The sequence below is a fragment of the Vombatus ursinus genome, unplaced genomic scaffold (assembly GCF_900497805.2).
Source record: "Vombatus ursinus unplaced genomic scaffold, bare-nosed wombat genome assembly UNPS02014779.1, whole genome shotgun sequence".
Classification (NCBI taxonomy): Eukaryota; Metazoa; Chordata; class Mammalia; order Diprotodontia; family Vombatidae; genus Vombatus; species Vombatus ursinus.
This window is the reverse complement of record NW_020954557.1, coordinates 55,465,528-55,484,033: the sequence shown is the minus strand read 5'-3', so window position 1 is coordinate 55,484,033 and position 18,506 is coordinate 55,465,528. Positions and strand designations below refer to the sequence as shown.

At 34.7% G+C, this 18,506-nt stretch overlaps 1 protein-coding gene across 1 annotated transcript in view; it reads right to left on the bottom strand.

Annotated features, from left to right (window-relative positions):
* The window catches only part of KCNH7 (potassium voltage-gated channel subfamily H member 7), a 602,696-nt gene extending 584,989 nt beyond the window's left edge, over positions 1–17,707 (bottom strand). The window contains exons 1-2 of the mRNA XM_027866015.1: positions 17,632–17,707; positions 15,762–15,992 (exon numbers count right to left, since the gene is read on the bottom strand). Coding sequence (XP_027721816.1) covers positions 15,762–15,992; positions 17,632–17,707 — 307 coding nt within the window. The remainder of the gene's footprint in view (positions 1–15,761; positions 15,993–17,631) is intronic.
* Positions 17,708–18,506: the final 799 nt, after the last annotated feature.

Genomic DNA, 18,506 nt, shown 5'->3' with positions numbered 1-18,506 from the left:
AATAACTGTTAATTAAACAGCATTCCATTAAGAAAAATCATCTTGGGTGCAGGTGACATCTAGCAATCCTGAATCTGAGTCAAAATGAAAACTCTAGGACATCAGAAAATCCTTTGTTTTCAACTCATAATCACCCTTGTTTTCCTTTTAGTATGCTAGAACTGCTAAGATTATTCTGTCCTCCAGGATCTATTTTTGACCAGGAAATTCACTATTAGCAACGTTAAATTTGTCCATTTGTCTTAGTCCTCTGAGGGCCTGAGAAGAAGATCTCTTTGGCCAAAGAAAGAACTATTGTAAATAAACCTGGTTCTGGATCAATACTCTCAAAATGTTGCTCCTCCTTTTCTAGGTGAAATGGGAGATTTTAGTTATTTTTTTCTGTTGTTGTTCTTGCTTGAGAAGCTAGTCCACTCCTTTATGTCTTCAAACCCCATTCTGCTATTTCAGAACCTTAGGCCTTACAACCATCTTCATATCCTCTGCCCACACACTCTTCCCAGGTTACCAATAACTTGTTAGAGTACTGAGAAGATATTCTCCAAATGACTGAACTAAGGTAAGTCCTTAAATTAAGCAAGCCCTTAGAGGACATGGGCAAAAGAAATGGTGTGCTCTGAAATCTCAATGGGGAATATATCTGTGATTAAGGAAACACTATATGAGATCTGAGGTACTGAAGGTCAAGCTCCTATCTAGGAAGAGGTCTTTGACCAGTAGAGCTGGGTAAGGGAAACAAAAATTCAAAGTCAAAGCACCTCCTTAAAGTCTAGAGATGATCATGTATTCTACTTAAGCATAGGAATAATTTCTACTTATACATGCATATGTACACACATTTTGGTGTATTTTTTAAAAAAATAACGACATCCTCAAATCATAGGACTGAATCAGAACTCAAAAATGTATCTAATTATTCCCTTCCAGAAAGAACTACATTTAACCCATCTTAGTAAAATATATCCTTACAATCTTTAGGTGAGTATGCATGCATACTCTGTGTGTGTGTGTGTGTTATGAAAAATAGATATTATCAAATTTTAAGAATAAATAAAAATGATATTAGGGGACTGATGATGATGATGAAACCTGATCATTTTTTTGACAGAGAGGTGATGAACTAATAACGTAGCAGGAGAAACATTTTTGGATGTGGTCAGTATTAAAACTTGTTTTGCTTGGCCATAGTTATTTGTTTTGCTTGGCCATAGTTATTTGTTACAAGGGTTGTATATTTTATTTTTATTTTCTGTAAGGAGGAAGGAAAAAAATCCTTGACAATTAAAAAAAAGAATAAATGAAGAACAATTAAAAGGGACAAAAATCTCAGATCTTATTTGATTATTGCAATGGTTAGGCTAGGGTTCCATTCCATCCCTTTGGAAGATGGTCATAACAGAGAGAGAGAACATAAAAGAAGGAGACCCTACCTTAGCATTACTTAAACAAATCTTTTTGGTTTTTTGTGGCCTCTGTGTTGTCTGATGACTTTTTTGTTATACAGCCAAAACTTGAGATCATGCCATCTTCTACAATCTATGTAGTTCGTATAGTCACATATAATTTCAGTTGAAATGAAAATAGATGCCAGGCACATATTTATGGCATTCTGTGTTTTTATTTGTAATTACAGGTGTGTCATCTGGAAGCTAAAAGAGTAAAATGATTCAATTTCATTTTTATTCTTTATGCTTTAAAAAATTATATAGTCCTAGATTTTCCAACTACAAGCCATAAGTCTTATTTTGCTTTCATGAAATACAAAAGGGACATCAGTGATAAGTGATAAGTGATGAGTACCATATGAAAAAGGATGCATGAAAATAGAACAATGAATGTTCTTTTTTTATTTAGGATTAATTTCTGAGGTTTTAGCAAAACCATTTGAGATACATCCAATCTTACATTACTGAAGAAAGAAATCAGGAAAGATACAACAATACGCTTAGAATGCAAATATATGAAGAATATGGGCTAATCAATAAAGAGTCTTTCTCTTTATCCCTTAAATCCCTTAAAGTGGTGGAGCTGGGGATCGGAGCCCAAGGAATGCTTCATTGAAGAGTTTGGTATTCTCTAATTATCCAGTAAATAAAATGAAAAGTTCTATAATTTATGCTATACTTCTATTGTTGAGAAAATATTTAAAACAATGAATACTGATGGGTATGAAATTTTAGGAAGGCATCCACTCACAATAGAAATATGAACCATGAAGAAATAAGCCCTTCTAGTCTGGGATGCAACAATCTAGCAAGATGATTGAAGTGGTCCATAGTTAGACATAGCTTTGTTTAGATCTTCAAGTCTGGAAGCTAATCCTAGGAATCCATAAATCCTGTGGAACTTTGGTTAAGTGACATTCATTACCAAGAACACCTACAGGAAAAACTTGAAAATTGAGTCACAGAGAGAAAGATCAGATTACCTGAGGCACAGACATCTCCACTTAAGTGAGGGAAATAATGAAAGGAAGATTTTTTTCCCTGCAGTTATTTTATAGAATCATGTTATGGTAAGTTTGGGTCTAAATAATACTTTGAATTTGTGTTGCCTACATCCTTTTCCCAATCTTGAAATAGAATATCTCTAATCATTTGATTTGGGTCTAAATTTTACTGGGTCTAAATAAATTTTACCCCTGATATATATTGTCCTAACAAAAGGCTTTATTTATTATGTTTTATTATTGTTTATATCTCTCACTTTTTATATAGGCAGAGGTACAATAATTAAAACATATAATATACAGGTTACTGAATAAAAATGTTCCTTTAGTCTTTCTTTCTGCTCTCCTTAATGATAATAAATCATATTACAGCTTACATAGACAGTATGAAATCACTTGAGCATCCTAATGATCTCAGAACAAAAGGGTAAAAATTAAACGATTCTGCTCATTATGAAAAGATGGGTAATAGTTGTTGAAATAAATTATCCTTGTTTCTTCCAGTGTGGACTATTTTACAGGAAATTCTGTTAGCAACAGCTTGCCTAAAAAGCAACTTGGAGGTGGGGTATTCAGTCAGCCAAATTGGGTGCCTCTGGAGCATCCAAGATCAGTTTTGGACTTGGGTCAAAATGGGCCAGGTCCAGAAAGCCTGCAACCTCCCTGGAGTGAGAGTTCTCCAAAAGAATAAAGCTAGGCAATCTGCTCTGTACATGTGAAAACAAAGTGCTTTCTATGTTTTCTAAACATGTTGGGATTTTTGGAAGAGTTTTCTTGGGCCCAAATGGATGTTCTGGTGGTGCTAGACAGTAGCAGGAGGTAGCTATAGCTCTGAGACAAAAATCAAATCCAGATTGGTATAACAGCCTTTTGTATGGGTCATATTCCAGTGTAAGTGGAGTACCATCCAAGAATAAGGTGGCCAGATACTGCAAGGATATTTAGGAGTTGCAAGAGACTAGTAAGAAGTCTCTGATTCTGTTTCTTTTTATACTGAGGGTTTTCAGTGCAAAAGTTAGGCAAGTCTGAAATCTAGAAGGCTTTTCTCAGTACTGCTAACATTTTTCTTTGTTGGCAATAAGAACAATAGTTCACATTTATAGTACATTTCATAATTTTACAAAATGTATTTCTAGCAAGAACTATAATGAAGTAGGTAGTATAAGTATTATCAATTCCCACTTTACAGATGAAAAAATTGAGGCTCAGAAGTTGGAGTACCTGGGCTAGAGTTCTTATTCTAATCAAAGATCATGTAACTAAACAGTGCTGATGGTGTGTATTTTGTTCCCTGAAAGACTAGTTAAAGTATAGGTAAAGAATCCCAAAAGGACATGGGGGAAGGAAAGGGGGAAAGAGAGAGGGAGAGAGAGAGGGAGAGAGAGAGAGAGAGAGAGAGAGAGAGAGAGAGAGAGAGAGAGAGAGTACTCCCAGTGAGGAAACTTCCTTTACCAATGCAGATTTGCAAGTAGCCTTCAATTTATCCTCTTGGAGAGGTCTTTGGGGGCACTGAGAGGTTAAATGACTTTCACAGAGTCACACAGACATATGCATCACAAACAGAATCTAAAGGCATCAGGACAGAAAACTTGTTTTCACAACACTATGTTACATTTCAGATGTAGACACATTTGCCACCTGATACTTTTTTTTTATCAACTAAAAGATTCATTTGTGTTAATAAACAACTTTTAAAAAGTTAAATAAACTTTACAAAGGTTAAGCTTTTTTCACATCTAACTGTAAATTTCTTTAGTCTCAGAATCATATCAGTAACCCTCACAGTTGATATTTGATTAAGGAACAGAGGTGAGAGTAATTTCAGGGTATCAGGTACTTGTGGTACTGAAGCCTAGGTTAGAGTAAGAACCCTTGGACAACCCGAAGGATAGATGGAGGACACTGGCACTTGGAGGCAGAAGAAAGGAAGAAGCAATTGGGACCAGCACCAAGGACAAAATTTGACAATTTAACAAGTCTTACTAAGATAGAAATAGGGAGCAGTTGATAGAGGGGCAAGACTGCTGAATTTGAAGTTAGAGGATCTGAGAGTCAAATTTTGGTTTTATCAGTTTTTATTTGTGCAACCTTAGGCAAGTCTCTACCCCTTTCTGAACTTTGGCTTCTGATCTACAAAATGAAGGAGGGGGTGTATCAGATGAACTCTAATGCTCCTTCTTGCTCCTAATCTAGAACGAGCAATCTAGAACATAGTTGGTGGTAGTCAATTAGCCTCTGAAAATGGGCTATCTCACTGGCACACATGATGAAAATTGTAAATGTCTTAAGTAAGACATTAGATATGCACAAGAAATATGACATTCAGCCTCACTAATTTCAGTCCAGTCTTCCCCATTATGCTTCCTCGTTTCAACCTAGTTCAATTGAACCCATCTAATTTGTCTTTTTTTGGGGGGGATTAGAAATAGAAGGTGAAGAGATATGTATATTTCCTCCTTATCCTATTTTTTTTTTACCTTGCAATGTATTTGAAGATTTCTCTATTTTTGAGAATTCTAAGGGAATTCTCTATAGCCAACTCCTGATTATTCAGACTGATTGTATACTATAGAGGATTCTTCAAGCTCTTTATTTTCTTTGTTATTCCTTTATTCCACATGCTCTTTGACCATTTAAACACTTATTTTCAACAGAGATATAAGAAACAAATAGATTAAAAAATATCTTGTAGGTTACTTACAGAAAACTTGTAAAAAAATGAAAGACTCAGGAATTTGAAACTAAGGAGTAAAATTGATTTGAGGGTTATCTGTGGAATTTCCTTTATCAAAATAAGATTAGCCCAATTTACTCTGAATGTGGATGTCCTTCAATGGATCTGTGAGCTCATCAATGTGGGCATTTCCTCTAATAGTACAGGTCATAATGCATTCCATAGGTTTTCCTGTGCATGCTTGTCTGTGTCCTCCCATAAATACTACCCAGTGGGTAAACATGAAGTGCTGTGAGTCTCTCCTCTCTTATTTCAACTATCTGCTGTATGTACATCCCTCCATATGACCAACCCACTTCCTTTTTCAGTCAGTCAGTCAGTCAGTCAGTCAGTCAAAAACATTTAACAAATGCTTACCTGCACTGAACACTGTGATAAGTACAGGGGATATAAAGAAAGTCAGAATAGTCTAAACTGCTTTTTTCATAAATTTCATCACTAGTAATATGCTACAGATTATTCATGCCCACTATATATATATATCCAGTGCACATTGGATACCTATAAATCTGATTTTTTCATAAAGTGTGTTAATCTATGGTTCATAGACATAGAACAGAACTGGAAGAATATTGTGTATACATGTATACACATACACACACACCACACATCTACGTATCCACAGGACATCCATAAGTACATACACATATGTATTTGTTATTGAGTCATTTTAGTTGTGCTGACTCTTCATGACCCCATTTGGGGAGTTCTGGGATATACATATATGTGTATATGCATGTATGTGTCTACACACATATTTTGTTAGCTTCAGGGAGAAACTTGAGGTCATTGAAAGTGCTGTACAATTTCTCAAATGTAATCCAGCTCACCATCTTGTTCCTACTCAATTTTGGGTCTAGTTTATACTGATTATCTGTGATATCTGAGGACATAAGCGTTGATAGACCAAATCAGTGGGCTGCCTAGTCAACTGAATAACAGAATCTGTCCCAATAGGCATATTTTTTCACTTATTTTTTACTTTGTGGATTCTAAGGTTGACCTCTTCTGAACAGCTGTGGATCTCATTTAGGGGTTTTGTAGTATTCCAGTGCTTAACATAATCAATCTGATGTCATTCATTAACAAGAGCATACAGGGAATCCCTCTTTCATTTGTAATGTCTGCTTAACACCTTCTATGACAAGGCAGACACGTTTGGTGGGCATACTACTTCCCTGTATTAAGTCTCATTTGATAGAATCACTAAAGTAATTTTTGTTATTCCATCTGTTTAGGAGTATTGGATGATCTTGATTTATGCTTGGAGATGTCCTTTAAGGGTAAATTTTGTTCTGCTGAATAAAACATATGTTTAATAGTCAATCAATTGTAAACAGTGGAATCTTGCATTCCTGACACGTCCAGTCAATTGTGCACCTAAAGATGTGGTCTGCTGTAAAATATTGTTTGTGAAAGCCTGTCTATTCACTTCTCACATTTTTTATCAAAGCTCATATCCTTATATGGATGAATTATTCTCATTAAAATTTTGTAGAGATGAGAAAGCAGACATTTGGGTCAGTAGTTATAATAACATCTCAATTGCTTTCATCTTTATAACATCTATTTTTCACCAATTATTTGGAATCTTCTCTTTTTTCAGACATCTTAAAAACTGATCTCTCAATGCCTTCAAAATGGTGCCATCACCAGCATTGCTTTCCTCTACATGTGTTCTTTTCCAACTGTTCTTCCTGAATTTAATTTCCTTAGTGATATTTCCACTTCCTTGCGGACTTTGATGTAGCATACAAACATGGTGGTTCTACTGTATCAATGGAGGAGCGTGTTTGTTATAGGAATCTTGACAGATCTTTCCCAGATTTTATCTGTTTATTGTTCTCCTTCCAATGTATTTATTTAGTGGTCATGGGATAATCTTAATTAATTGAGTCACACCAAAAATTCTGAAAATTCATTTTTCCTGATACCTTTTCTCACTCTTTTATGAATTAACATTACTTATAATCTACTATATCTGGCCACTTGAAAATAAGTGCAGAGTAATGCAATTGCATTGATTTGTATTGTTTAAAAAACATTGTGGTTGAGTCTAGTTGACATACATAGTGTAGTTAAAGGAGCAATGCACTTGGAATGAAATGATCTGAGTTTAAGTCTCTGCTTTCATCTTTGCTTGTTTTGTGATAAGTGGACAACTCATAACCTCTCTGAGCCTTTGGTTTTCATCAGTAAAATGGAGCTAATGATCAATAAACATTTATGAAATGTACATACTACGTCCCAGACACCATGCTAGACAATAGTGATATGAATACAAAGAAGGAAACAATTCTTAATCTATAAATGATGAACAAAAAGGGAATAAATACTAAGTAGTTAAATACAAATTATTTTAGAAGGGAAGATGATGGCTACTAAAGGGATGGGGGAAGGATTAAGAAGGGCTTCAATTGGAAAGCAGTGCTTGAGCTGCATCTTGAAGGAAGAGAGAGATTTTATGAGGTGTAAGTGAGGAGGGAATGCATAATAGTCATGGGGCTGACAAATACAAAAGCATAAGGGACAGGAGATGTTTAATTATAAGTGAAGACCAAACAGAAAGTCAGTTTGGCCTGATCACAGAGTTTGGGAGGAAATGTGTTATTTAATGGTCCTGGAAAGCTATTTGAGGGCAAGTTTGCAAATGTTTTAAAATTTATTAAGAAGAAATTTGTTTTGTAGAGGCTATTATTAATTTTCTGTGACATTGTCAAGGTCAACAATGAAAAAGTAAATCTTAGTTACCCATCACAAAAAACAAGCAAATAAACTTGTAAGGACTAATTGATTAATATGATCAAATAAAATGATTGAGGTGTAGTTACCATTTAAAATTCCATTTTTAAATAAAAATTAGAGTAGTTTTAAAAGAAAAATAAATAGAAATCACAGTGAAATTGACTGAGGAACATCAGAGCAGAACATAATGAAAAATTCTGCACAATACACAAAATTTGACAACTTTGTTCCGTGACATTACATATTAGTATTGTTGTAGCCAGTTGAAGCGATTCATCTTGGTTTTTAAATTTTTTAATATGAAGTCTTTACTGATAACTTTTAGGCAACATGGGCAAAACAATACCACATTTATATGACTCTAAGCCTCATGACAATCAAATTCAACAAACATTTAATAAGCACTTACTAGAATTAAAAAACCAAAACACTTTCTGTCCTCCTGGAATTTACATTTTATTTCATGTAGACTTTATATGTAAAAGTTATCAGTATAAACATTACATTTTCATGTCTCCATCTTGTTATCAAATAGTAATAGGCTGCCAATTTAAGTTTTATTAAATAAGCTAATTCAGGTAGGATGATCAGAATTTTTCAATTTAATTAACATGACCGATTGTCTTACTTCAATGACTAACATCTGTTGGATGTGCTACTGGGTAGCACAGTTCAATTCAGTTCAATTGACAAATGGGGATGGTAAAATCAAAGTTGCTTTAAGAGAAACTACTAATGCTATCCTCTTTGCTACTATTCCATCATAAAGGCATTTTGAGACCACACTGAGTTATAGCTAGATTGGCAAACAAGGGCTCACTGCCTGTTTTTCTGTGGTCTCATGAGCTAGCAATGGTTTTTGCATTTTAAACTATAATTTCTTCCATTTTAAATACAAATTATTTGAATGCAATTTATCTAAAAGTATAAAAATCATTCTTAGCCCACTGTCCAACAACTGTGGGGGCAGCTGGATGTGGGTCTGGATTGGGCTTATTGGCCATAGTTTGACAATCCCTGTATAGAGACTATCCACAGAAGCTGCCAGAGAGATAATGCTTCACTTCAGAGAACTAAAAAAAGGGTGAACAATGTATGATATAAGTAGTACAGCAATATGGTTTATTGAACTTAATGCAAATGCTAAGGTAATCAATGGATTACCTACTGCTAACTCTTCATGAGATATTGCTGTAGCAAGATATGATCTTCATGAAAATTTACCTTATAATTAAATAGAATCTTTACATTATATATTGGAACAAAGGGTTAATGCTTTTATTATATTTTTAAAAAGAGATATTACCATTGGAAATTGAGGGAGAAGTTGTTTTTAAGAAGAATGGCATCGTGATTTTGTGGGAAGAGCTTTGGATTGTAATTCCAGAAGACTGAAATTCTTGTCCTGATTCTTACTCAATCTACTTAAAGGGTCTCTAGTCTTTTCACCTGTGGGAGGATGTCACTTTGAAAATGAAGATTCAGGTCAACTTAACAAACTGATTAAAGATAAGGGGCGGGGATATAAAACAATAACAGTTCCCTATCCTTAAGGATCTTACTCTCTAATTCACTCAGAATATAGCAAAGGCTTTTGCAAAGAAAAATGGGATAATATGGGTGAAATTATTTTGATAATTATACAGAATGTAAGCACCTTGAGGACAGGTACTGTTTCCTCTTTGTGTTTGCACCACCAAAATCTAGCACAATGTTTTGTACACATTAAGAACTTTAATAAACGTTTGCTGAGTTAAATTACAGAAAGATATAAATGTGTTGTTAAACTATGTAAAACTATCAATTCCATGGAGATTTCACCTCATAGTTTCCCCATTTCCTCTTTTCCCTTGTGCTTTTCTGCTTATTCATTGTCCTCTACTTTATCATCACTTCTTATTCTTCATTCCTTATGCCTCACCTCCAGTCACTTATTCCCTTTGCGTCAATTCCATTGGGAATCTCTTCACTGGCTGTCTGCCAGCTATTAATGCAGTGCTATTTATAGATCAGAAGATCTGAGAGGTCAAATAGAAATGGGTCCCACTCACTTCAGCCTACCTGTAGGCCTGAATTGACCCTATTTTCATACCCGTTGGATAAGAAAATAGCTCATAAAATAATAGTCAAGTTCAATATTTTTGAGCAGTACCAGGGGAGAGAAGAAGTGGGGCCACTCCAGGTGTAGAGCAGGAATGGTGAAAAGAGCTCATTTACATCCAAGAAACTTTCTTTGGGCTTCACTTGGCCCAGTGCTAAAATGAACACTGAATTATAACAAGAGAATCTGGAAGAATTTTGTTTAATGAAGTATATTTCTGAAGCATATTCAATATAATAGAATCCCTAAATCTTGCTCTGTGGTCCATAACATAAATGGCAGGGATTGACTATGAAATGGCTATAATATGAATAATCTGAACATACATGTTAAAAACAGTAATTAGTTGGAATGGTTCTATTCTGTGGCATTTTTATTCTGAAGTCTAAATACTATTATTTGTATTTAAATACTGTTACTTGTACCTTTTCTACTCTATTTAACATGCAGGAATATGGAGAACTAAACATTTTATAAAACAACTTTTTATAAAGTTTCCATGGCATGTTTTTATAAAACCATCAAAAATACACAATCTGTATACACCGACATATACATATTATAAAATTATAATGCATATATATTATAATATAATCAATATACTTATTGATACAAATATGCATGCATTTAAATTCAGGGTGTTCCAAAAGTCTTAGTGTAGTTTTAAGCTTCAATAGTTTAATATTAAACTTTTAATAGTTTTATGATAAAATATTAATGATAATTACTATATAAATAAAATGTTAAAACTTCTGGGGACAAGTTTTATATGTGTGCGTGTGTGTGTGTGTGTGTATTTATAAGTGTGCATATATAGATATACACACACACTCCTTTATTAGTATGGACACTTATTTTATCAACACATTTTGCAACTTCTCAGTTGATTGAGTAGATGTCTTCACAAGTTTTTATGACCAAAAACATTTATTGCTTGATGGACTTTTTTTTTAATAAAAGAGAAAACAAAGTTAATGACCAAATACTTTTCAAAGAGGAGACGATTTAAGCAGAGTGAGACATCCTATATAATGAAGGAAATCTATATCTTTTTAGGCAGAATTAAGACCCCAAATTTATCTTAATTGTTTCTCAACTAAAAGACAACAATTCTTTTTTGCCAATATTTTAAGGATATCCAAATTTTGAATATAGAGGAATATTTGCCATCTGCAGTAGATGCCTACCAACTACGTAGGCTTTAAGTTCCTTCAAGATGGGAGCTACATCTTGTGGTTTGTGGATTCCCCTCTCCTATATGCCCAAGCTTACTTATTTGCACCAATAGGGACTTGGTAAATATTTGTTAGTTTATTTTGGTCTCTATTCAGAAAAAAAAAATACATGGCGTTTTAAACTAAACCCTCATAGCCTAGGTCATAGCCATTTGGTATTTAGATAGCACTTCAAGTAGTAGATTTAATACTTTGAAAGAAAAACTTCAGTGGGTTGGGATAACTTTACATGTTATTTTCAATCAAATGAAATAATATTTGTAAAGCACTTAGTATAGTGCCTGCCGTAAAGTCGATTCTTAATAATTGTGTGTTCTCCTTCCTCTTCCCTTTCACCCTTCAAGTACTGTCAAAATGTGCAAAGCTCATCAAAAAGTCATCTTTAGGAATTAACTATCTCTTCTGAGTTCACTAGTATACTCACTACAATGGGAAAGAGCCCTTGCACTCCAAGCCTTTTATCCTCTTATGTGTTTCAACTCTAGTTTAATAAAGGGAAATCAGATTCATCTAGTTCTGGCTTGTTAGCAAGTTCCCCATTGCACTATCATTGAAAGCACTATGTCCCTGACTTTTTAAAATAATTCCTTTACCAAAGCCTGCTTTCCAAGTGGCAGGTTGTTTTTTTTATTTTTTAAGAGAAAATTTACTTTGAACATCCAAGGATTTACTATTGGTTATGAATTTTAAGTGCATTCAAATTTGTACATCTGAATATATCTGAAAGAATTCAGCACTTTTTTGTTCCTATTCACATTAGAAATGATTTAATAGACATTTCCTTCTTTTTCCATATCCATCACTGAGTGGAAAAAATATGTACATTGAAATTATAAGAGGCCTAAGCTGCATTTGCTGCATTGGACTCTGTGACATCTGAAAATCCAAATTTACTTTACAGATAACTTGACCACATGACAAAATTCATATCAGCTAAGTGCCAGATTTGGAGGTTCTTACTACTATAAAAAATAATCACCATAAACAACTCCTTTCAATTGGCTTATTATCACTATAACCACCAACATTTGTATCATAATCTCCACTAGGCAGTCTGTAGTGGAACTATTTGCTGTTCTCCAAATGGCATAGAGTTTGGGATCTTTTCCTACTGACCACACAGCATTATACTATTAATATATAAATTCACCCTGATTTCCAGTATAATTATAATTTTTATGTCAAAAGATTTACAGCTTCATCACGCCTAGCAATATTTCACAGCTGTCGAGAATGATTTATGCAATAATGACTTAAACTGTGAAATGAAATCCTCAAAGGAAGGGCTGTCATATATTACTACAGAAAATAACTTGATTTAAAAAAAAAACAAATTGATACCCTGATAACACCTCCAGTTGTAGGTAGTAAATTCACATTAAGATTTGGTTTGAGTTTGTTTTTTTCTTGGTTAATGTTAATAGAGAAGTATGTAGTTTGGGGAATAAATATGAACTTCTTACACATACATTTTGAGTTTACACAACTTTTGGCGACTCTAGGCAACTTTGGAAACAAATTCTGAGAAATAATGGCTCACATACACAATCTTTGCCACAATTTTTGCACACCTATTCTGACTGAACATAATAATAATGCCTTTTTTTTGCGTGATTTGTTCATCTGGTTTCTTAGCCTCACTATTCCTATTCTTAAGATGTTGCTAGCTTTTAGCTAAAAATGACGGGGAAGTAACAAATGGTGAATAAATTAAGGAAACATAGATTGAATATGCTAAAGGAAATAGCCTCAGTAATAAAGAATTAAGGAATCATTAGGAAAGCAAAACTGTGTTCTTTCTATCCTACTGTCAAATGTTAAAATGTCAGGAATTAACCATGATGTACTAGCAGATCTACAAGGGAAAAGAGTTTCAAAGCATTTTCAAAAGCATTGAGCTTCTGAGCACTCATTGATTTTTGTGGGAATCATGGGAATAAAACCTATATACTTTGAAGAACCTACCAAAGTTTCTTAATGAGTAGCCAAAACATGAGCTTATTGCATTCAAGGCATAGGCATCAAGCCGTGTGAACATCATTTCACTCTATTGATGTCTTCACCATCACAGTTCAGCATGGAGTAAAGTGGCTATCTTTGTGCATTCATGCTATGTAATTGAAAAGACTTATATTCCTCAGGAAAAATTTAAAAGATTTGTTTTCTTCTCCCCCTTACTTGTCAACAAAGACAAAATAACAAGAGTCTGTCCTTAAACATAAAGCTCTTTAAGTACTGACAACTGAGTTAAAACAGAAAAGGAAACTATCAGAAGTGGGATTGTCATTCTATACAGTTATGTGTGTGCACATATTCTGAAATAAGGACTCTAAGAACTCCAAATCTTTAAACACACACACACACACACACACACTCATACATGCACTATGCTAAATTCACATAGTTAAACAAAGCACCCACATGGATGTATCCACATTAGCCACATTCCCACTGCAGGCATTTTAATAACCACCTTTGTGGCTACATTTAAAGTATCTTATTTGGGTGCTTTTTTACTGAAGGAACAATTCTATATTGCAGAATGCAGCTACACCCCTTTCCCCATCTATAATACGTGTATTCCTGCCTGAAGTGTATTACAACTAAAATGGGGAAATGCACGCTATTAAAAGATAGACACTAACTAGGGGGATCTGAATTCCCAGATAAATTTCCTACTCGATTTCATTAGGTGAAAGAAAAAAAACCCAACAATTAAATGAGAATAACGAGTATATGACTAAACTAACATCAACTTTCACAGCAATAATTGAATCAGAGCCTGTGTCTATATGACACCAAACATTAAGGAAGAAAGCAGTGGGAAGGGGGTGGGGGAAAAAAGCCCTCAGCCAAGAATCCAGATGTTTTAAAATATTCAAATGATGTGTAGACAGACCATTTGGGTGATTGGCTGAATTTGTAATTTTTACCCCAGGTGTTTTGGTCCTGTGTAGCTGGAACAATAGTCTTCCAAGTAATATTTGCAAGAAAGCTCATATTGTCATGATTAAACTAATTAAAACTGATTAAAAAGTAAAAAAAATTATAATTTTTTTAAACAATGACTTCTTTTGTCTTTATGACCTCAAATAACCACCAAAATGATACTATCATACAACAAACGGACCAACTGTTGGCCAAAACCGTTTTACTTCACTGGTTATTTCTAAGGATACCATGTAAATGCTGGATATGGATTGACATGTTGTCAAAGCATAAATCAGTGAAGATCTGATGACAGTTTTATACCATTCAATTTTCACATTACAAGAAGTTAGAGAAAAGAGTTAAAACTTTTTCTTATTTGATTTTATCCTATATACAATGAGTCACATAGCATGATAGAAGGTTAATTTAGCACATCAAAAATCTTTAAAACTTTTTGTTTAGCAATTTATTAATAATCTTAATAGACAGCACTCTCCCAATGACTTCTACCAATGGAGTCATCATAAAGTCATGTGAATATACATCAGTTAACAATTCAAGTCATTAATAGCTTCTATAATATGTACAACTTTCTTAATTTTAACACCATTACTGTCAAGTTGTGCTATCAATTTCATTAAATGTATATGGTTTGAAAATATATCATTTGACCTGACTATATCTGAATACCTACATATACATGTGTATATACACATACTCATATTTGTAGAGCCACATATATTCCATTAAATATCTACTCATCAAGGAAATATATATGCATACGTATATACTTCATATCAGTTGACTCTCAATAGCAAGGACTGAAAAATATATACCCTTGAATTTAACTTATGACCTTACATTTTGAAAGTCCCTTAAATTTTCAGTAGTTGTGAGGTAGAAAATAACTTTCATGGTGCCATATTTCTAATTCTAATTTACATACAAAACCTTAATAAATGAACAGCCTGTGCTCTTTGACTGAACATAGACTGATTGGGGAAGTTTCAGCACACCCTATTTATATACTACTCAACCTTGGATATCAAGAAACAAAGATAACAAGAAGTACCTACTAATAAATACAGCTGAGTAATCTAAGAAACTCCTATAGCTGGCTATAAATAGTTTATGTTCAGAAACATAGTTTCCAGGGAAGATTTAGTTTTGAATTGTTTTCTTGCTGGGTAAGTACTATGGTACTTATAAAATGGTAGATAGTGCTTGACTACTAAAAGAAAAAAAAATAAAGTAAGCAGAGGAAAAAAAAAAAACAATTCCTCACTGGACCATTAGATTACTTTACTTACTAAAAGGTTTAGATGCAGTAGATTGCCCCATGAGATGAAGTAGCTTATATGATTTTAATTCAGTAAGGTAGAGCTCAAAGTCTAAATACTACACACAAGATGGAGTAATCTTGCTGCAGTCAAAGTGTCTGCCTATACTTATCCAGTCGGAATTTGAATACTGGGTGTTTTTTTTTTTTTCACATATGCTCATAAGAAACCATTTCAATGGACACAAACAATCAAATTTAAGGGATCCTCAAGAAAGAAACTTTACCATTTTTATGATAGTAGGTGACCTCCACTTTCCTTTCCTCTGACCCAAGCAATGCCTGGGCAATTTGGGCAATATCATGCCTCTTGGTCTCTGGCCCATGAAGGAAATCACAGGTGCATGGTTTCTGCATGACATCTGGCCTGGAGAACCCAGTCATTTCACAGAACCCATCATTGCAGTAAATGATAGCACAGTTCTGCACTCTGGCATTTGCAATGATGAATTTTTTATCTGTAATAGAAAAACAGTGATGCACATTTTTAAAAGCTTCCATAAAACTCCCATAAACACAGGAACAATTTGTTGCATAATATGACTGCAGAAATGCATATAATATTCTGTAGTGAAACTAATCTAGACTTTTTACAAAAAAAGCTTTAAACTTGTAAGCAATATTGTTGGGTCACTTAAAGAAAGTAATGAAAAATCATTCAATTAAATTGTATGAGAACAATTTAATCTTGTGGCTACTTCTCACCCCCTGTAACTCTCAGGAGCCCAAAGTCTCACATGAAAGGAGCAGCTGGCTCTATGATATTTTGAGGGTACTATTTAATTTCAAGTTAAATATTTTCAAAACCCAAACAGTGAAACATCTTGTAGCTCTCTTTTAAACCTTGATGCCTAGGTAAGCTGCTCAAGTTTCATATAGTATCTACTTTTCTTTAGTTTTCTGCCTGGACTTATCACATACCACATTAATCTCTTTTTAAGTAATAATAATTTAAAAAACGTGCATCAATGATACAATCATCACTTTTCTAGCATTTAGTAATACAAATCTTCACCCTTTAAAAACACATGGACTAGAAACATCACAACTTCACATGTTACTTTTTTTCTTTTCTTTTGCTTCATGTTGGATCTTCATATAAAGTTATGGATGATAATGCACACATTTCATTTTTTAAAAATCACAGAACCAGATTCCTTATCCCTGGGCAAAATGCACAGCAGCAATCTCACACAGTGTGCAAGTTTCTTCCTTACATAACTTTACAGAACATCAAGTTATTAGATGCAGTTATGAAAATAACTCTAAAATGTATGACCTTAAATGGATGCTTAAGACGGTGATTTTTAAAAAGAATCAAATATAAGTTAGCAAGTGTAGGCTTTAAAATTAATGCAACTGTGTAACAATGAGAATACCGCCCACAATAGTAATCCCATAGGAGACCATTATATTTCCTGTGGTTGTGGGTTTTACCTAATTCATTTTATTTTCTAGTAAAAAGAGAAATGCAAGGACAAATTTAGATATTAAGTTGAAATCTTTCAGGTAATTAATAGCCTGCATTAGAATGCATCATAGATCAGAAACCTGCCCATGCAGAATATCCTGCTAGGACTATATTTGCATTGATTTAATGCAAAGTTTAGCCATATGAAAACTAAGAAGCAAAGATCACTGTCACATTCCAGCCTTGAAACGGATTCAAGTTTAAATACTTTTTCTAGTTATTCACGTTCAGATTATTTCACTTAATCACAACATATTGTTCCATTCTTGATTTTTACAAGTCTCTAAAATAAAAAAAATCTCAAAAAATAATAAAGCCGTATTATATAGACACGTTCCCTTTAAGATAGTGAAATAGTAGGACATGAAGTAGCAGGCAGAGAATGGGGCAGTGGGAGAGGAGGGATCAAATTGCCTCTTATAATGGAGACAATAATCTAACATGTAAATCAAAATTAATTTCAGAAAGGGTATCCTCTCCGTGACCCAAAGGTTTCGGTTTGATTTCACAATCTAACTTGAAACAGCCCGGAGTTGCTCTTTACAGATCTTACAAGGCAGCTAAAACAAAGTACTTCTATCAAAACAGAAAGACAGGGAGAGAGAAGAGAGAACAAATGAACTTACTTTGCCCTTCAAATTTCCGAATGATGGTCCCCAAAAATGTATTTTGTGGTGCCACATGACCTCTGCGAACAGGCATGTTTACACCGATCTTCGGATCAGTTCTCTCCCTGAACACAAGAGTTCTCCAGTGATCTACACGGCTACAGCCCAGACCACTGAGCGAGCTTCTCTTTGTGACAAATCATCCTCTTTTGAAACACAGAAATCTCTTCCCATTAGCACCACTTCTAGACACACGCTTTTCCCACTGGAGCAAAATCCATTCCCCACACCTTCCTGAGGGGGACCTCGCACCGGACTGTCGTTTGGTGAGATGGTTGGGGGGAGGGGGTGGGGGAGAAGGAAGGAGGACAGGAGGCGGGGGAGTGGGGAAGCGACGGGGTGGCTGGGGGAGGGAGGGAGTCACAAGTGCAATCGATCTGTTTCTTTACTACCAAACACCGCCAATTTCCCAGAGCAAATGGACTTAACCTGGCGGTTTCCCCCGATCCCTGGCGATGTTTACGGAGACAGGCGAGTTCAGCCTATTTTTGATGAAGGGAAGAGCAAAACGGAGAGGAGTCAGCGAGGTTGACGTCCCACCCCCATACACACACACACACACACACACACACACACACACACACACGTTCACACTTGTGCAGACATACTCCCTTTATCCTGGGCTTCACCACCATGCAGCTCCGATTACTCAAGCGTGGTTTAGGGGAAGCGTGCCAAGACACCTCCCAAACTCAGTGACAAACACCTACATTAGGAAGGTGATCCCCTGGTCCCCCAGTCACTTGCTAGATGCCCCATCTCCTATCTCCTCACGCAGTGGCTGCTGAAAGCACTCATAGCTTCAAAGAAGAGATAAAGAGATGGGAAAGTAA